We start from the raw sequence: 22,237 nt of genomic DNA, 5'->3' as shown, positions 1-22,237 counted from the left end.
GACTCAATCATGGTGTTTCAGTGTAGTACAATAAATCGTCCTACTAAAATTCGATATGTTCAAGAAAACTGTTTACGATTAAGTCGAGCTTTTCCTATAAAATTTCCCAAATGAACGACAATAATCATAATGTGCATTAAATTAAGCGTTTCCCCACATACAAAAAGCCTCTGGATTGAAAATTTTCTATGTGCTTTTATATGGCATTCATATTTAATATGGTGAATAATTGAGAATTTTTTCACAACCAATTTGGCCGCTGACTGCATGGACAAGTGTTAAAGACCGGATTGGGCCCGCGGGCCGTAGTGTGGTGACCCCCGCTCAAATGAATGAGCATGAGATGAAAATCGATTCTTTTATCTTAAGATTCTTTCTCAGCACTTTGGTTAAAAAGAAAGTCATCGTCTGCATCATTATATTTAGTAACTTTGTTAATGTCGCAATTGTCAATATCTAATTTATAGCAAAATTCGGAAAAACTCGTCCATGCCTTATAAAACACCATTTGCAAGTTGCTTCTAGATCCATGAGTTGTTCACGGTGCTCAATAAATCAACGACGCTCACTCATGGGTGAGCCACTTACGCCAGAGTTCGGAAAGACTCGCTCATGAGTTACTCATCTGCCGATCGCGCGTGACTCACTGAACGCTGTTTCGTATATTATTTCCGTAGCGTTTTAAATTCATTTATACCGTAAATTCCCATAAAAATTAAGCTTAAGAATTTTTTCTCTTCCTTTTTGTAAACATTAAACAATGAAATTTTTGCCGTTTTCAATTTTTTACGTTGGTGTGGTGTTCACGATGTGAGTCACGAATATACGAGTTATAGAACTGACACATGAGCTACTTAAAAAGAGCTCACTCATGGACGCGAGCCTAAACCGAACGAGTATCGTGGACGACTCGCGAGCATGATTCGAAAATAAATAACCACTTCTAAAACTCGAACTCATGAAGAACTCATGAGCGAGCTTTCAGAATCCTGACTTGTACACGACATCATGAATTTCCTTTTGCTTCAAAGGTTCTGAAAAGACAATTTTTTTCATCTGAACAATGCTGCCATCGTAAAACCTATTTTCAGCGAAGCGTTAACAAATATCCCATTCCAGACAGAATTTTATTCTTTTCAGCAAGACCATATGGCCCTATGCGCGGTCCAGTGCCATATTAGCAAACAACGATAAAAACCTGATCACTTACTGGTTTTTGACGTTAAAGCCATTGCGCAGCCGCACACCGTTGAAACACAAGTAAAGCGCTTCAGGATTTGGAAAAAATATGAATGATATCTTAAAGGGCCCATGCAGTGCTGGGAGGGGAAAATACGTTCAGTGCGTAAAAACAAATTTGAAATTGACGGTACCTGGAGTGTAAGGAGGGTACAAGTGCGAAGCAAACCGGTGAGTACCACGGTATTCTACGTATGCAATGTATATTTAGGTATAACAACATTTTGTATCAGTTTATATTTCCTTATTTAAACAACCTTTCAGATTAATTATTCGTGAAATCGAATAATGCTCATCTCAGGTATACTTTTGCCGGCATACGACCGCACTTCGTTTCGTAGGGTGTGAACTAGCTTGCCGCCATTTTGTCGGTTCCCGGCTGTAATTTGTAGGGTAACCTAATTGGTTGTCATATGTTGTTTTTATCGAGCCTGCCTTTTATTTTAAACCAACATATCATTCAGTTGAGTGGTTTCTCGGCGTAGGTTGTAATTTCGGAAGCCGGTGCTTTTTATAGAGGTTCTTTGAGAAATCAGTACCGGTACTTACTTTGATCGAAGATAGGCACCAGCACTCGTTTTAAGAAGTTTCTAAGAAGCCAATAGAACCTATCATCCTTCCAGTGGCGTAACATAACGTTCGCTTGGTAGTTGGCGTAACGAAAAAGGTTATACACCGTGTTTGGCGCATGAATCGTCAAAGTTTTTCCGTGGATTGGTGGGGTCACTTGCAAGTTCTTTTGGCTAAAATGACCTGGGTTTTAAATGTTATTGTTGTTGAGAAATTAATTTTTGAAAGTTTTTCTTTAAATTACCTAAAATTTCTCGTTCGAACCCTCAAAACTCTTTTGTTTGCAGTCGGAACAGTATAGAGCCTTTCAATTTATTTCATAACAAACTCTCCTTTAAATAAATCATTATTTAATGCACCCATTCCCAAGAATTTTAGTTACAACACTAGAAATTCCTAAAATAGCTTAAGAGCAATAAGTAACAGTGGTAGCAAAAATTCTTGGCGATCGTTGCATCAAATATTGATTGATTTTAAACATGAGCCGAGAGAAAAATCTACGTTGATACAACTTCAAACAGAATAGGTTTAAGGGCTTAAGTAAAAGATTTTGAGTAATTCGAAGAAAAAAATTCCATTCAAAATATTTCAAGTAAATTGTTTTAAGTGGGACACCCTGTATATACACGGTTGTCCATGTAGTAGATACAAGTATTTTTTCATGTTTTTTTCTTACGGAACCCCATGTATGTATATTATGAGATTTTTGAATTTTTTCAGAAATTCTGAACCTATTTCATGTCCAAATTCAACAGTTTTCGAAAAAATTACAAACAATGGAAACAACAATAAAACTATTAATACTTAAAACGTAACAATGCAAACTACTATAATCCAATGTACTAAGTGTCCGAACTGTCTCTGGTCGACTTCCTGACGGTGGACAAGCCGCAACTTTTCTGATCATTTAAGGGGGTGTTTGTTGAGTTTCTTGAATAATTACATTTGTTAACTCTTGTGTGTGGTTAAGCTCATTTAAATGCACCTTATGTTTCAGATAATCCCATCAAAAAGTCGAGATGTGCGAAGTCGGGTGATCTATTGTACAATAACAGGCCGCTCTAATCGTCCCCTTCATCAATTTCATTGATTACATTATTGTTACATGGGTATATTGCGGGAAATATGTTCAAAATTTGTCAAAACAGTCGAAAACGTCATAATGTACATAGGGTTTCATAAGAAAAAAAAAATGAAAACTGCATTTATCGACTACATGGGTAACCCTGTATACTATATATAAAAAAAAACAATTTTTGATGTGCTCCAGCGTTTTCATCAAAGTATTTCCTTCAATTTTTGATTATTCAAATTGTACGAGGCGTTTGGTCCTCTATGTATGGCAAATCTCTTAAACATACCTATATTGTACAAGCAATCTTGTATCAATTTTCCATAAAACACCTTGCGTATTTCTTATTTTAGATGCTTCGTACGTCCACATTCTGAAGAAACATGTTCGACAGAAATGTTTTTCCGCAAATCTAACTTCCACTGCTATAATTTTTCGGTAAAACATTTCCCTGGCTCACAATTATCCATATCCCGTGTGTCATCTCTACGCAGTTTCGCCCTTACAAAAGGTGGAACTTTGTATCCGAACGTGAAATGAGGGGAAGAAGTCTTCCTCTACATATTTATTTTCTCCATGACCCGCCAACTTTAAACGATTAATCGCCTGCTATATCGTCTAACAAACCGAACACAATGCCATAATTGGAAATGCTCGATGTTATGCAGACTTGAAAGTGGATAAGGCAAAAATCACTAGGAAACGATCATTATTCTTATGTGTTTCACAGATAGTTCACCCTAGGGCGGGTGCGTATTAAAAAAAACACACATTTCTCCTTTTTACAAAAATAGCATCTTCCATGTTTCCTGTTCGTATTTTTGTACAAAATGTAATATTTCGCCCATAAGTAGATTTAATATTCGGTCCACGTAGTTCATATATAACATGTGTGTTGAATTTTACATGGCAGAGGAAATAAGATCAAAAACAATTTTTATTCTATAACCGCTTTGCCGCCTAACAAGTCTTTTAGACGTTTTAGACTTCGAACGCAAAATAAGGAAAATTCATATCCTTGCATATATGTAGTGATCAATCTTAAACTTTCATACTATTCATTATCGCGTCTGATTAGCATAATTACGCGTCACACTACATTAACTGTCGTTAAGTAATTACACCGTGTAAAATACAACGATATGATGTAATAAGCGAAGTGAGTGGAGCGATTTTTCGCACTTACTCTGTAAATTCAGGGGACACGAAAACTTTTTTGAAAGCCCGAAAAAGTTGTCTTAATGGCGGCCTGTTTGTAGTTTTAGATCGTTGGCCTATTTGCACTCTGCGATTCCACGTCAAAAGGTCCAGAAAACTAGCTCGGCATGGGTGGAAGTGGTAAAAAATGATTTCTTTCCAGGTTGCCGAAAATACCTAATGACATTTAGCCGCGGATAACGGTTTGGACAGGGGCATGATGGGTATTATCCCCTAAAGAGGATTTCTTCACTCTTGTAATTTAGTTATGGCGTTTTTAAACGGTGATATCTTAGCACTTTATTAGATGTTTTGGAAGGGAGCAGTACATACGATCCGCGTCAAAGAGAACACTCAAACATAATATAGATATAGCTGCGAGGTGATGTGTGTTAATTTTATAGTTGAAAGTATAACAACAGTCCTGTTTGCTGTTTCCTCGTACACTTTAGAATCATCGTTTATATCAATTCAAGTTGAAAAAACAAATACCTACCTATGTCGAGATAAACAATGGTTGTCACTTAAACCATCTAAGTTGCTTTCATTTTCTCGAAAAGACATTGCCGGCGAATAACACTCTCCCTAACAAAGCCCGGATCTTGTCAAAATTGTATACTTTTCAATAAGTGCGCCTAGAAAGTGACTTGCAACTTCTTTCTCTTTCCATCAGATTGCATATCAGGTTTTATTCTTTGTGTTGTGAACCCAGTCAAATCATATTTGATTAAATACAATAATGTAGTGGATATGTATATGGAGATACGTACACACATACACACACACACATACACACACACACATATACACACACACATACACACACACACACACACACACACACACACACACACACAGACAGACATACGGATATACAGGGTGTCTGCAAAAGATCTGTACAAAATCTTATCACACATTCCTGGGGTGCGAACATGATGATTTAACCTAATTTGTCCAATCCAAAAGTGGACGGTTTTCGAAATACAGGGCGTCAAAGATTAAAAAATCGAAAAAAATTCATTACTTCGTTGGCAATGCTGTTATCTACACAAAGTGTCGCATCGGGGGGTTTTTAGGGGTGAGAAATCAGAACCCGTTTACGTTTCCGATGCACAATGTAGAGGGCGTTGTCAGCGCTCGATGAACCCTCTTTAAGAGGGCATACCTTTTTTATCAGCCGGTATAAAATTTGTTTGTGACTAAATTCGTGTTTTCCTACGTGTTTTAGGGAGAAAAGGTCTCTGGGTAGAAGTCTCTACAAGCACCCTTTTCTGAGATATTTGATTTTGAAAGTTTGCCGCATCTCTAGTGCGGTAACTATTCGTACAGTTGAATATCTCGTGAACTATTTCAAAATGCAATTTTCACCAATGAATCGTGCACTTCACAAGTAATTGAATTATTTTTTAATTGTTCGCTTTTATTAAATGTTCCATCCAGCGATATAGATCCACCGTGCTTATAATGGTTTGAAATGTTGTTATGATAGGTCAAAAATTTCTAACTAACAGCGAGTATTTGACGTTCTCCTTTCGATCACAAGATATTTGAATGTTTGAATGCAATAAAAAATTAGGCTTGATAGGTATTCCTAATCGGGTTGGCGATATTGTTGCATGCATTCAACAGGTTGGTGAATGGGTGAAGTGACCAAAAAATAAGATGAATTTTTCATTGGAACTTCACGAGTGCTGTAAAATCATGAAATTATATTTTTTTGGTATTTTGGTGGCCCTCTCTGCGACCTCTATGCAACGTTTCACGGCAATGTATCTAATTGCTTCTTACTTATACGTGTTTTTGTAGCCATGTAAAAGTGAATTTTCCGGTTTTTAGTATTCCTGATTCGGTTGAGTGAAGAATTTGCATGAATTTTTTTTAGTGGAATGAACACTCTGCCGCGAAAACGTTCAGAATATTACGGAAGGCTTTTGGTGATACGAATGTGCCGCGAAAAATGCTACGAAGCATTTGACGAAGGCCGAGAAGGGGTTCTAGAGAGATGGTGCCCCGGAAGATCATCAACATCTACCGACGAAATCCATGTCAAGAAAGTCGAAGATTCGCAGCCCCAAAATCGTCGGTTAACAATTAGAGACCTTTTCAAACCATTTCAAAAGATGTTTTGTGCTTCAAACGCGTCAAATCTCGAGTGGTTTCAAAAACACTCAATTTTTTGGAAAGAAAGCGTTGCGATGAAATCTGTCAAACAACGATTTCTGCCTATCATGAAATGCATCATTATGGAAGACGAGACTTCAATCAATTCATACGACTCAGAAATGACCGATTCATTGAGCGAATGTCGTGCAAAAGGTGAACTATGATCGAAAAAATCGCCCAAAGATCAAACTCGTGTTGACAGTTTTCTTCGATTATCGTGGCGCTGCGCATGATGAATTTCTTCCGCCAGGCCAAACTGTTAACAAGAAATTGATTTGAGCGTTATGCGTCGTTTGCGTGAAGCAATTCGCCTCAAGAGGCCTAAATCATGGGCGGACAACATCTCGGTTTTTGAACCACGATAGCGCATCCTCCCATAATGTGCATTGATTTTTCGAGAATATTTTGCCAGAAACTCCATCCACATCGTCCCACAACCCCCCTATTCGCCTGATTTAGCACCGTTGGACTCCTGGTTTTTCAACAAGCTCGAAGGACAGTTCCCGGGACAGCGTTTCGATTCGATTGACGAGATAAAAGTCAAATCCAATGCCATACCGGAACAGGACTTCTCTGTTTCGAGGTTTGGAAAAACGATGGCGTAAGTGCATTGTGTCGGGGAGTACTTTAAATGCGATAAAATTTATTCGAAGGAATAAATAAAGATTTAAATTTTATAAATTCGCCTTTTTTTATCACAGTAGTAGACGCATTTTGTGTGTTTTTTCGGGTTGAAACTAGAATGTTGTTAATGCCCTTTTTATGCGACATCCAAACATTATCTAAAATTCTTCCCGCGCGCTACTGCAAATGTTGAAGAAGAAAATATCATTTTCCTGATGGCTTTATGCATAGCATTTCCAGAGGTTTTTCGGTATATTTTTGTCTAGAAAATGACAGTAAGGAGATTCGAAATTTCCTATGAACACAATTAAGAACATTAAAACCATAAAAAAAGATTTTTTGCAGTTTATTTATAATTTTCCTTAAACTGGCAGTTTGTTATAGTGAAACCTTTCATCGCTGTTTGCAAATTGCTTCTTAAAAGATGATTTTGCAGAAGCACGGATAGTCTAGACTTTTAATTATGATTTAGAAAATTAATTCTTGTAAGGAATTCCGTAAGGGAAGTAATATTTTCTTCTGTAACGTTTACACGTCGGGTTAAAGTGTGCGACGAATTTGGACTTCGTATCATGATATAACCGGCTTACCAACATCTTAGCTTTTTCTTCCTAAAATGAGTGAGTATTGTTGAGATTATTTCCGAAAGGATTCAGACATTGCTAAGGCGAATTTTAAGTGAGAATTAGAATGCGCATATTTACCTTAATTTAACCGATCCTGCAACTTTTACGGTTTAGAAGATCTCTACACATTTCTACAAACTCGTAGCACTCTCTAGTCATAGATATTTCTACGTTGCGAAGGAGAGCTCTTGCATTGTCCGTGATAGGATAGAAAAGAAAACAAGTTTAAATAATAATTTAATAATGTATTTCGATATAAGTATGTACCTATTTATATCTATATGTATACAGTGCGGAAAAAAAGTCCGTTGCTCCTTCCTTACTGTTGACTCGTTGGATAAGTTTACAAAGAAATGCGGGATACGCTTATAATACTACAGTTGCTTGTCTGCGAGATGGTAATGACAGCCTTAACCGTTTAATTGAGAATCGTAATGAGTTTTGAAGCATTTTTTCTAATCGAAAGGAGGGTCAATTCACACCATGTTCTGAAGGTCTCTTAGTGCTTGATTCACCTACTGATTTTGAAAATATTCCGGTCAGCCATATTTTAAAAATCTCCTGATGTTAGATCATTGTCAGAAAGTGGAAGTGAACCTCGTTATTTCTCAATATTGGTGATACAAAATGCCTGATACCGAATGATATCTCTGAGTATCTCCTACAACTCACTGAGAGTTATTAGATTATAGAAGGTGCTCCTATAACGTAAGAATTTTCTTGTTTGTGCAGTGTTGGTCAGTTACAAGATGTTCCACTTGAAGAAACGATGACCATCTTATTTTAGAAAATTTGTAATGGACAACAATCGTAGCCATTTTTTTTTTGGAAAAATGTCCCTTACGAGAAATTGTTTCAAATAACGGATTGGAAAAACTACTTCCAAAAAGTTATGGTGGAAAATACCAATTAGCCAATCGTGAATACAACATTTAGAATTAGGAACTTGCATAAACTACAATATGAATGTGAATTACGAATTGAGAAATTGGGTAAACCCGGCTTTATGCAGATATATCCAAAACTAATAGAAAGAAACGTTGCTTTTATGGTCATGCACCTCCAGAACTAGTCCCAAGAGATAACAAGCTGTTCATTCTGAAACTCGTCATAAACAACTCAGATCTCTAATTATTTTCTGTATTATCATTGTATATAAGTATAGAATACTTTTAATGGAGGTGTGAAGTTAGGAAATGCATGGCTTTGTGACAAAAGACATTTTTTGGAAAACGAATTTTCTCGAATTTTGAAATTTGGTGATAAAATCACAAGCAAAAAGCAATCTACCGCAATCAATATTTTTGTTATTGGTCCCAGTTGTTTGTTTTGCCGCCCGTTTCGCACACGAAAACTGTCATTTCCTCGTCAAAATTAAAAATAATCTTTTAAAAACATTTTTTCAATAAGTACTTATTTTATTTTTGTCAAAAATATTACAGAAAAACCTATGTGAAAAAAATATTCAATGTTTTGTCGCATATACAGGGTGTCATAATCGCGTGCCGTCGGTTGATACCTTTTTTAAGAGTTTTTACAACGAGTTAAATATGAAAACTTGGAAAGAATTAAGTACCGCACATATTTTAAAATTTTAATGAAATATACAGAGTGTCTCTAAAAGGTGTGGAAAAAATGCTACCACAAATTCGTGAGGCTAAAATATGATGATCTAACTCAACTTACTTCAGTCAAAAAGTGGATGATTTCGGAGATACAAAGTGTCAAAAGTTCAATTTGGTTTCAGTTTTTTATAAATATATTTTTTTAATAACTGGTGTATAATCATAATATTCGGCTAGGGGGGCTTTTTTGGGGTGATAAATTGAAATTTGCTCTCATTTTCGTTGTAAAATGTAGGAGGCGCCACCCGCAGAACTTTGCCCACATTTAAAACGAAATAATTCTTTTGAGCCACACTGTATTTCACTTCTAAATAAAATTTCTTGTTCTCCAACGTCTTTTACCTAAAAAAGGTACGCGTGGTAAGAGTTGATTTGAGCAACCGTTTGTGAGATATCTGGATTTAAAAAGTTCATTTTGTGTATGTCCGAGTCTAAATTAATTGTAATGATTGAACACGATTTGAAACGAAAATTAACTTGATTTCTTACACAAACTCACCAGTGTATTGCATTGCCACAAGAGTAACACCAAAAATTAGAAAAACAAGTAAATGTGTTGTTTATTTTATTCTCTAGTAAAAACAATCAATAAAAGATTTATCAACGAAAAGTTAATTAATAATAAACGCTTTTAAGAAATTTTAAAAATGACCTCCATTTTCGTGTGTACAAAGGTTAATACGTCGTAAAGAATTAAATTGAATTTTCGACACTCTGTACCTCTGAAATCATCCACTTTTGGACTGAAGTAAGTTGGGTTAGATCGTCGTATTTTAGCCTCAGGAATTTGTGGTAGAATTTTCTCCGCACCTTTTAGAGACACCCTGTATAGTGTTTCGAAAAAGAGTGGCATTAATAAATGTTATCTTTTAATGAAGTACCCTTAATATTATTATCTCACTGTCTTTTATGGGTAATCTATACCTTGGGATAATTTCAAAAGATTCGAATAAATACGAAAAGAAGTTTTTTTACAAATTTCATTGTATATTATGACAGATCATTTTTGGCTTAATATAGGAACATTTTACAGCGTGTTTCTCTGATCACATGGTTGGTACATTCCTTATTTCTTGCCCATGGGCATATATAGTATTTTGAGAGAAACTTTGCCAAAAAAAGGTTTTTTAAGCATTAGGTATTGTCTAACAGAGAATAATTTTCAGTATGGAACGATGGAGTGGACGCATTCAAAATTATCTCTTTAAAATCGATTAATTCTCGTCCTTAAACTGAAACATTGACTATTAATTAGATTCTAGTTTTCACTTTTAAAAATTATTTACGAATGAATTTTACCATCTATTCTAAAAATCCATATAATGCTAATTCGCTATTTCATTAATTAAAGTTGCTGCATACGTAGAAATAACCATTAATTAGTCTACGTCAAATTTACTCTCATCTGGATAAACAAATGACAAGAGGTGGTGACGTTTCATTTGATGTAAACGGATCCAGACATTTGACATCTGTATATAACGTCGATAAATGGTAGAAAATGGTGAGTTTACTTTTATGTGACAATTATTAAACATCGGTAATGCGAGTAAAGTTCAACCTGACAAATATTACGTTTTTGGTTAATTATCTTGTTTTGTTGTCAGGAAGAAGCACTATTACATTAATTTTGCAAAATCAGTTTATTTTAGAGAATTAATTTCATAAATTTTCCCAAGGTTGGTCATTTTTTCGTTATTGAATTATCACATTTCGATAGCAGTTTAATGAAATGCCGGAAGATAAAATTGAAGCTTTTCAGTGATAAAAGAATGATTCAAAAGATTACAGAATTTTATATAAATTTCATTGAAATTCTCTAAGGAAATTGATCAAAATTTCCTAAAAATTTTCTGCTTGAAAGATTTTTTAAATTTTCGAATTAGCGAAATACTAAGATTTTTTTACATACATGTTTTTGAAGTCTATAAGATTAAGTTTCACAAAATGAATCAAAATCTTATGAAATTCCTTAAATTTTAGAAAATTTTTCGATGAAATCTAAAAGAGAAAGTGAATTTAGACGTCGTGAAATTCATTAAAAGCTTTATCTCTGTTTTTGTCAAAATATCCTCCTATTTTTTTGCCCCAAGAATTCTAGCGAAATTTTCTAAAAGAATGAAAATTTCGGATATTGGGCCAAGACTTGGCCATAAAATTCATAAAATTTTGACATACATTTGAATTAAATTTAGTACCAAAATTTAAAATTTTACAAAATTAATTAAAATAAATTTACGAAATTCTAAGACTTCAATAGAAATATTGAAATTTTGTAGGAATTAACACGTCATCATTTTGGTGACACTAGGTTTGACGAGATTTCCATGCCATTTAAATTATAACAAATTAATAAAATTAAACGTCACCAGTCACTTGATGATCTTTATAAAACGTTATACAAGGTGAGTCGCAATGCAATGGTCATAGGACAGGTGCCTATAGAGGACCTCAATACAAATTAAGTTTTCGTATGAACATTTTTTTCTGAGGGTTATGGTTACTGAGATATTGACCGCAGAAAATGTTTTAAATGATTCGCAAAAACTGTGTATTTCAGCAATACCTTAACATAAAGCAACCCAATTTTGAAAATGTATTTTTTTTTGTTAGAGTATTTAGTTGTTAAAAACCTGAAGGAACTTAGGTGTATGGATGTACATGGAAAGCTTACGAATTTTCACCGCATCTGATCTAGGCGGAACTAAATAGTGCCATGTGCCTCTATGATTTAGTATGCGAAGCCGATAAACCCAATTCGCCTAATGTTTTTCATTGCATCAAAGAAAATATCGATAAAAACGAAGACAAACAGAAGGCAACTTTAATTATGACAGGGGATAAAATCAAGGAAAATCAGTTTCCAGACACACAATGTCAACCTTGTCCTTGTTTTCCTTGCTATTTATTGGTAAAAATGACTGGAAAATGTTCGTTTAATGAACAAACTGATATGGTATTAATAGTCGGATTTTGCGGGGGTTATTATCCAGAAGTGTAGAAAAATACCAAAGATTTCTGAAGCCCATTACTTCAAAGCCACAAAACATTTGCAATGTTGAATGGAAAATAGGGCGTAATCTGCTGTAGCCCTACTATTTTCAGAATTTTCAACAATAGTTGCCGTTAAACCTGGAGCCAAGGGTGACTTTTTGTAATTTTTCCCTAAATCGTTATACTCACTTTTAAATAACTCTTAATTTCGAAAGTAATTTACATAACAGTCATGAATATTTCGACCAAAATACACTATCGTGACCAAAATAAGGCGTTTTTTTCATTTAAATTTCACTGGTACTATAAAATTATAAAATTATTTTTTTGTAAGTTGGTAGCACTGTCTGTGACATTTATGCAAAGTTTCACGTTAATTTATTCAATTGCTGCAGAGTGTTTTGTAAACATACAAAAGTGAATTTTTAGATATTTACTATAGCTGATTTGGTTGAGCAAGGAATTTGCATTAAATCTTGTTTGCGGAACGAATATTTTGCAGTGGAAACTTTGAGGATGTTAGAGAAGGCCTTCGGTGATACGAAGACCATAAAAAGAGCCACAAACGCTTTAAACAAGGCCGAGAAGGGGTTCTAGAGAGATGGTGCCCCGGAAGATCATCAACATCTACCGACGAAATCCATGTCAAGAAAGTCGAAGATTCGCAGCCCCAAAATCGTCGGTTAACAATTAGAGACCTTTTCAAACCATTTCAAAAGATGTTTTGTGCTTCAAACGCGTCAAATCTCGAGTGGTTTCAAAAACACTCAATTTTTTGGAAAGAAAGCGTTGCGATGAAATCTGTCAAACAACGATTTCTGACTATCATGAAATGCATCATTATGGAAGACGAGACTTCAATCAATTCATACGACTCAGAAATGACCGATTCATTGAGCGAATGTCGTGCAAAAGGTGAACTATGATCGAAAAACTCACGTAAAAATTGCCCAAAGATCAAACTCGTGCTGACAGTTTTCTTCGATTATCGTGGCGCTGCGCATGATGAATTTCTTCCGCCAGGCCAAACTGTTAACAAGAAATTGATTTGAGCGTTATGCGTCGTTTGCGTGAAGCAATTAGCCTCAAGAGGCCTAAATCATGGGCGGACAACATCTCGGTTTTTGAACCACGATAGCGGATCCTCCCATAATGTGCATTGATTTTTCGAGAATATTTTGCCAGAAACTCCATCCACATCGTCCCACAACCCCCCTATTCGCCTGATTTAGCACCGTTGGACTCCTGGTTTTTCAACAAGCTCGAAGGACAGTTCCCGGGACAGCGTTTCGATTCGACTGGCGAGATAAAATTCAAATCGAATGCCATACCGAAAGGAGGACTTTTCTGTTTCGAGGATTGGATGGCGTAAGTGCGTTGTGTCGAACGGGAAGTACTTTGAAAGGGACGAAGTTTATTTGACAGAATCAATAAAGATTTCCCATTTTTTAAATGAGATCACCTTATTTTCTTTTTATCACAGTAGTACATAATACAAACACCAATCACCACAAAAGAGAGTCTAAAGCACATGTCTGGACAGGTGCTGCTGGTTGTATGAACTTTTTTGTACTACTAAATATCTTTCAGAGCTCCTGGAAGATTTGCTCTAAGAATTGCGGCCCGAAACGTGGTCTATGCACCATAGTTCGCCTCTGAATTTCAGTTTAGAAATCCGGGAATTTTTTGAATGAACAGTTTCCAAATCAATGTCCGGATCATGGAAATAACTGCTTTCGACACTGGACAGCGCGATCGCCAGATTTATATGAATGTGACTTTTTTTTCTCTGGGAGATTTGAAAAAAGCTTGTGTGTTCGATGCCTGATGCAACTAAGGAAGATGTATGCACTCATTACCCTTATAAAAAAATCATATTGAGGTATTTAATAATGTGGACTGTGCCTTTTGGCGACAACTGCATTTGCGCATAAGAGAGCGTAGGAGCCATCTTGAGCAGCACCTTTAACGTTCATTTTTTACTGTTACTTAATTCTTTTCAAATAAATACTAGTGTTTTAACACGTGATAAGGCAACACTATGCTTATTGTTCGCAAAAATCCAAATCTCAATGCAGAGAAGCTCAATCGTGGCTTTTGTCATAAAAAGTGTGCCAAAAAATTCATTTACTGTGAGTACGTTGAAGTTAAGTTCTAGATGTTAAGAACTGATAAATAATGGAAAAAGGTTATGAGATGTAGTTCCTCTCTTCAATTCTCTCCATGGAACTCCTTACCAGCAATTGTTGGGACACCCTTAAAAACGTAATTTTGCTTTTATTGCATTCAATCGATTTTAACCCCTATCAGAAATCTGCAGTTTCCTTGAAAGGAACGATCTGGTAAAAGAATGAAGAAAATACATACTTGACGTTAAAATTGGTCCGAAACTGGTAGACCTTAATTGCAGATCAAATTACGGTAAACAAATTGGTGGATGTTCGAGAGCGACCCACCTCCAAGTCACCATTCTTGAGTTACCAGTTTCTTCAAGTTTTCGCCAACAGAATATGTCAATTAAAGAAATACATCTTCAAAATTTGGCGGTTTTATGCTAAGGCATTGCTAAAAAACAGTTTTTCCATTTTTTAAATTAGGCATCCCCTGAAGGCAATATTTCAGCAAACACGAACGTGGGAACAAAAATCCTTCCAAAAATCAACTTTTTTTGAGATCCTCCATGCATTCTAGGTCAATTGTATCGCGAATCGCCCTGTATACAGGACCTACATCCGTAGTTTGGTTCTCTGATGGGCTAACGTATAACAACGTCACATTTCACGAAAGAAAATTGGTGGAATGTGTTTGGGTTTTTACCACTTAATATAATTCTTGTACTTTTTATTTGGATTGGAGATGGATATGTGCAGTCATTTTTAAATGCCTTGCTAAATGTTTACCTACCTCTCGGTTTTTTAACGACCCATGGCCGTGAAATTGGTAAATTACCGAGCATAAAAACAGAAAAAAACTTGGGAATATTGTCAAAACTATAAGGAGCATATACCCGAATGTTTATATTTTTCAAGATGTCGGAGAGGGGAAATAAATATATTTCAAATGAAATTTGTTCATTCGGCCAGAGTTAAAACGAACTTAAGGTTGCAACAAACGTTCATTCACGATTTTGAAAGGATGTGAAAGTGAACGTACAAAAAATCCGCCGATATCCCCCGACGGCTCCACTATGCAAGTTCCTATCGACCAATTATCAAATTGATCAATTCCCGATTTGAAAGATAACAAATCTTTAACCGAAGTTGAACTGCCAGAAATGCAGCGAAATTCAATTACCCCCAAAGTACAACAAATAATTTATTCTCTCAACGATCTCAATGGCAATAGAAAAAATCCAGTTACCCACTAACATGTTGCGTCCTGCACACACATCGAGGATGTGTTAAGCATGCATGTAAATATATATGCCTTAATTTTTGAAAACGAGAAATACATAATATGTAAATACAACTTAGTATATAGCTGTGGCAGTTTAAATACAATTTTGAAACTTCTACCCTTCGCATTTTCAATTTTATCGAACGTTGTTCTTATGCCGAGATTTGGTGAACGCACAGACTTTCATATAATCCCCATAGATGTATAGATATTTATAAATGATCGAAATTGATATATCTGAAAATGAAAAAACTCGGAATATGATATGAGCTGCTGAGCTGCTGAGGTCTATTACACTTAAAGGTATTTGGATCAAAAGAAAGACGTTAACGCGAAATTCGTAAAATAAAGATGTAAGTCTAGAGAATAAGCATATTATGGGTCTGTGCGTAATGAAGTATCCTGGCGAAGTCGATAAAAGAAGGAGGAATAGAATTTCCTTGCTTAGAACAAGGTTCTCTGTGCATTAAAAATAAAAATATGTTAACAGGATATCTATAGCCGACAGTACAAGGACTATTTAAATATTTGGTGTAACCTATAACTATTATATCTCATGTCCTTTCTATATGTATACTGGCGTACCTAGGTATATGTATACACAAAGAATATTCTTAGGTAACAATCAATAAATACTTAATAGATAACTATCATCGATCGTAGGAATTCTACAAATGGAAATTATATATTATTTGTAGGTAGGTACTTATACAAGGTGATTCAATGCTAGTATTTCGACAAATTTCGAGGGGTGGTTGTTGGCATCGTTTTAAGACAGTAAGTGCTCATAAACCATACTCCTTGGCAACATCGTTAGGCAGATTTTCAAATTTTATGTAAAAATTGCCGATTTCTAAATTTCCGGGACCCTGCCCCTGGAACGCCGAACGGGCGCTATTTTGCAATAAAGGAACCCGTTTTAGTTAGGCTCACCAGTGAGTCGAAACGAAATCGAATATTTCTAAACACGAAAACGGCACGCCAATGGTGTTCGCAAAAATAAAAACGGTTCTGAATTGGTTTGTTCAATTCTAAATATAAAATCTCGCTGCTCGAATTTCTTACTACGACACCCGGTTTTTGAATTGAAAAAATCTTTGGGGCTCGGCACGGTTTTCAGGAAGTTTTCCTGAAATATTTCAAGTTGTTTCCTATTCGAGCAAATCAAACTCCAAACGAAAACAAATTAAAATTTGTATTTGTACACGAGGTGCAACACATGGAGTCCGAATTATGAGGATTTTTTTCACTTGGGAATCGAAGTCAATTGACGCTTTGTCTTCCGGCTCTGCTTCAAAAACGAAGAGAAATGACATTGAAATTTAAAAAAAATTACCGTCTCTAGTTGTTAAATTGCAGGTTGGTTACAGACATATCCAAATTTCTCAAAACTTAGGAAAACCAGTAAAACTGGCTATTTCCTTATCCTCCATTCATATACCAGTTTTCAGCTTGATCGGGTAACTTTTAGTTTTTGAACTTTTTTGAATTCCGTGGATTTCCGAAAGGCTCAGTTCAGCTCGGTCAGCAGTCTCGTGGCAATAATTTTGTTACGTCAAAGTAACTGTTTAAATGAAAATTTATTAGTGAAAACTGGGATAAAAAGTCTTTTTAATGTAAATGCAAAATGCATTGAAGAGGCTAGGAATACCTTGATACAAACTCGATTTAAATTATAAAGCAAATATTCAAGTTAGCTTGAGGCGGTACTTTTACGAAGCTAGATGGCACAAGTAGATGTTAAAACAAATATCACCCTAGAATGCCCGGCCAATGCACATTAAATGACTGTTATCAATCCAAGTAGAGTTGGTGAAATGCGGAAAAACAAAAAAAAATTCGAGTCAAAATCGCCCAAAGAACGTAGGAATTGGATTATGGTAGAAAAAAAGGAGTGAGAAAGATTCTTTCCATGTGGGGTTTTTCCAAATTCTGAGAAATTTTGAAATTTTTAGTAAACACTTTGCAATTCGGCAGTCGATTGTTTTTTTGATTTGAATGTGATTTTTCGTCATTTTTGAAGAAAACTAGAAGTCAAAATTTGAACAAACTAATATGTAAAATAAATCCTATGCAACGATGTACTTCACGTGTGACATTGTGGAAACCATAATCTTCCGTCTTCGAAACAGAGTTTCTTGACTAACGAAAATGAAAAACGCAACAAAGTTCTGGTTTTTTGCTCGGACGTGGAATTGCGGAAAATTCCCAGGAACTTTCTCTTTCGCAGTGTAAATGTCTCTGGGAAATTTCCCGATTGCCCATCACTAGTGGTGATTACTACAAGTGCGTTCGAAAGAAGCGCGACGACGTAAGACAGAAACTCGACAGAGCATCTGTACTCTAAACTGGCCAATGGATTCGAACATACTTTCATCGCATATTTTTTGTTTTGAGCAAAACCGTTGGTTTGCCAGTAAAACTTCACCACCCTGTATCTTCGTAACGACGCCGCCAGTGAGCGTTATTTATGTAAACTTTTGCCCCAAAATAATGCCAGAATCAGTAACTGAAATTTGTCGAAATAATTATTTTGTAAGTAGTAACTCGTTCAAATAATATTATACAGTACTACCTACGTGTTATTCGATTTTTAGTACGTAATATTAATTTATATTTACAAGTTTCAAAAGTGACTATGAAACAACGACATAACCATCTTCAGAGTTGTCGGAGCGCCGAGCAGTGAGATCGATTAAAATAAATTAAACTTTATATTATTGACACTACAAACAGGTATGACTTCCAAAACGAAACATGCATCAACTAGAGAATTTGAATTGAGTATGTTCACAGTTAGAATTCGCTAAAAAACATATTAATTTAAGGATCTGGACTCACATTGTGCGTCGGCTCCGTCGAAGACGCCATCGAAGGTCTAGCTTGGAGCAAGGCCTGATAATAATTCACTATAGGTAACATTGGCCAAGATTTTGATTCGGTGGAGTCCTGCTGATCACTTGACACTACGTCGATGTCTTCTTCTGTGGTGTCTTCTTCCGAATCGGGTGCCAGGAGGGAAGCCACGTCAAACTGTCGCTTTCTCGTGCTTCGTACGTTCGTCGACGATGAGGGAAAGACGGACGTAGCTGATGGTCCAGGAAGAACTGTAGGGCTCACGGATAAGGGCGGAGGACTGGGAGAGTCGGCTCCATCTTCCTCAACTGCCAAACCCATATGTTTGCGGACCTTCCTTTGCGCTTTACGTCTCCGGAAGTCGCCTTTGCGAAAATCTTCAACATTCGCCGGGTGAATGGCCCAAAAGTGACCTTTGCCGCTGGAACTGCGGCCGGCCTTGATGAAACAGTCGTTTAACGACAAATTGTGCCTGATTGAGTTTTTCCAACCGGGAGCGCGGCTTCGGAAGTACGGATAGTTATCCAAAATGTGCTGATATATATCGGATAAAACCAACTTTCCCTCCGGCGAGTTCAGGATCGCCATGGCGATGAGCCCGATATAGCTGTGCTGGGGTTTTGGTTCTTCCGGTTGGAGGGCCCGAGGAAATAGTGGATAGCACGTCAAGGGCGATGGAAACGGGTTCAATAGAGGATACCTCAAGCGTTCCGCAACGGCGTATTGATAGAGCTGCAGTCTGTAATGGTCGATCGGGAGTAAAGCTCTGGGTCCGTTGGGTTCCAGAGGAAATGGCATCGGGACGCGTGGCGAGGTGTTGGCAGGACTTTCGTTACTACACATGCCGGACAGTTTAAACACTTCACGGTAGAAGTTCGACGGGGCACTATTCACTCAAATATTGCACACAAAGTGTCTAGAGGTCGGAGGTATAAGTTTGTTTTGCAGCATTATTAAGAATTGGCTCAGAGGGGGTAAACTACACCCTGTTACTGTTCTCTTGCAAAGGGCCCATCTGGGTATCTAAACATGTAACAAACACTAACTATTTGTCGACCAATATTTGATAACAGTTGATAGGCGGGGACACGGGTATCCAATCGGGGGGAGCTATTCCCTTCCTATCGGGCGAAGCCCCGCCTCGCCATCATGATGTCCTTCCAACTGCCTGTGCTTTTGCTCCTCGAAAAAGGAAGGATAACTGCTCCCTATAAAATCTTTACTATTTGTGTTTCCAAATCCACTGAATTTGACGAACACTTTACTGTTCGTTTGCACATATATTTAGCATTAAGGGAATATCGCACATCCAGCTGCTTTGTTTCCAACCCAAATTATTTTATCGAACAAGTGTTTGTGTTAACTTACATCTGGGCATCGTCGATGGTTTTATGTCGATGGCATATTAACCCCATATCACACCCATACCCTCTTCAAATCCCAGGTATCGTCGGTGATCTATGCGATTCAAACTTATTTACACTAGCCGGAGCTTGTTCTGGCGCCGCAACCATCCCATCTATCCCTTGAAATATTTTAGAACTAACCGCTGTAATTCCTGCGCATGCTCGCTCAAAGTGTTGAGGTTGAATTCATTAGATGTTTTGGTTGTGTTTATATGGCGTGCGGCTGCGCAACGGCCTCAAACTCAAAAACAAGTGAATAATCGGCGTTTTGGTATTGACCTAACATTGGACAACGCACGGCACCGTCTGGGTCTGTTGAAAGGAACAATATTTTGTCCAGGACGGGATGTTTGTTAACGCGTCGAGGGAGACACGTTAAGTTTTTAAGATTGCAAATTTTCTGAGGCAAGAAAACCTTGTTTCCCGGACCTCCGGCGCAGAAGCAACTGCCAGATATCGTTGATAATTTGGTTTGCGACGATTCAGATATTAGACCAACCTTCTGAAGTTAGTGACGCACACGATAAACTTTTTATCACCAAAATGACGGGGGCGAAGCTCAAGATGAGAGTCCGGATTCTTCATTATATGATGAGTCATCGACGCATTATTTAACGAATAGTTGGACAAGAAACCACGTGTTTACGGAAATAGAGTGTAACTTCAATCCTGAGGAACTTGCACCATCTAGGGCTAGCAGGTGCGATTATTAGAGGAAATATATTCAAGATATTCCCTTCGAAAACATAGTTTTCTCCCACAAGAGATTGCTCCCTTGAGACTTCTGCTTTACTTCTCTAGTAATAATTTTTGACAGTATTTTTCGAAATCTTTTCTTTAACTGCGGGTACGATTCAGACCGGTGGAAGATGAAATCGTCCTAATGTGGTGCAAAATGTATATCATGGAAATCATAAGAAGCCTCGGTAGACAATCGGAAACACCCGTTACACGGCAAATACACGCAAGGCATTATGTTCGAGGAAATCTAACCCAGTGAATTCGGAGCCCTTTTAGGCTAACATTCAATGGAATACCAAGGGTATTCTATGGTCTGAATTCAGAAAATGGTCTATAGTCAACGCCTAAAATGATTAAACTTGATGTCATTCCATTAGATACAAAACAACGCACTGAATTGAAACGGTTAAGAAAAAAGTGAGTTAAATTGTAAGTTCGGAGCAGTACTTTTTGCAGAAGTACTGTCGTGCTCCTGGTAAGTGACAAAAAGTGGTTGTACTTTGCGATTCTTTTACTGTTACTTTGTTGTACGTTTTTACTGTGAGAATTGAGATTTTTATTATCAAGATTATTGTTATTATTTTTATATGGAACAAACATTTTTATCATTTTCATCGGAACGGGAAGTGATTTTTTTCGCAATTCGTAGTAAAAACCGTGAAGGTGTCCGTGCAGATTCGTATCTGCCGTATAGAAATTACAAAACCTCACTTGTGTGCTCGCGTTCGTGAATAATAGTTTTTCATAAACGTACCAACTCGTATTCCAAAAAAGTAAGTAAAATGGTCCAAATTGGTGAGGCACATGTTAGAATCTCGGAAACTGTAAAAATGCAGAGACGGTTAAGTGGCTTAAAAGGTCAAAAATGGTCCGTAGAGTCGCTATTGTAGATGTGGTTGCAGTTTCGGTGTTAGCTGCTTTCTGAGCTTTTATTAGCTTCGGTGCAGTGTGGTGTCGATCACAATTCGTTGATGTTGATGGACTCTATGTACGGCCAGTTTTAGTTGTAACGCACATGTAAGTAAATAATTTCAAAGAAAATATAAAATACGTCGAAACGACGCCTTGATACAAAATCAATCTAGATTATAGAACAAGAATTCAGGTTTGCTTATTGCCCTTGTAGCTCATACTCTTGATGTTAACCACATTCAAACATACTTTCAATTCCACGAATTTAGGGTTTTTTAATCGCTTTTAAATCATTTTCCAATGATCATCTATCGAAGTAGCGAATTTAAAGTTTGCTATTAACCTAATGACCGTTGATTGCTGAACATTTCTCCCTGGGTGCCGGACATTAAAGATAGAAGCTTTTCTATAAGGCGTATTTTTTTTTCAGAAATCAACATAAAATCAACTTTTTCTCGAAAAAAGAGCATGTGGCTTAGGATAATTTCACAATTTTCAACTTAACAACTTATCGGAATGAAGAGACGGTTTTATGGCCCTCTTATAGGTTTTGAAGCTCGGGTTGCTTTATAAATAATACCCGCTAGGACTGTGATTCACAATAGGTCGTTAATAGATAATGTAGCCATTTAAGTATATTATGTATCTAGTACTGCGTGTTACATGGGCTGATATTTATTCTCAAACTTATTTCTATGCCAATCGGCTTTATTGACGTACCGTAATAAGCTAACTCGGATTCTTGCTGTACAATCTAGATCAGATTTGCACGAAGACATTCGTACCCTCTTTAATGTATTTTCCATTCTCTTTAAA

General features: G+C 36.6%; 1 protein-coding gene across 1 annotated transcript in view; it reads right to left on the bottom strand.

Moving 5' to 3' along the window:
• The window catches only part of LOC136347105 (fork head domain-containing protein FD5-like), a 153,401-nt gene extending 134,039 nt beyond the window's left edge, over positions 1-19,362 (bottom strand). Inside the window, exon 1 of the mRNA XM_066296796.1 lies at positions 18,348-19,362. Coding sequence (XP_066152893.1) covers positions 18,348-19,205 — 858 coding nt within the window. The 5' untranslated portion in view covers positions 19,206-19,362. The remainder of the gene's footprint in view (positions 1-18,347) is intronic.
• Positions 19,363-22,237: the final 2,875 nt, after the last annotated feature.

The sequence above is a fragment of the Euwallacea fornicatus genome, chromosome 26, assembly GCF_040115645.1.
Source record: "Euwallacea fornicatus isolate EFF26 chromosome 26, ASM4011564v1, whole genome shotgun sequence".
Taxonomy (NCBI): Eukaryota; Metazoa; Arthropoda; class Insecta; order Coleoptera; family Curculionidae; genus Euwallacea; species Euwallacea fornicatus.
The sequence above is the reverse complement of the archived record's forward strand: the minus strand, read 5'-3'. Positions and strand labels throughout refer to the sequence as shown.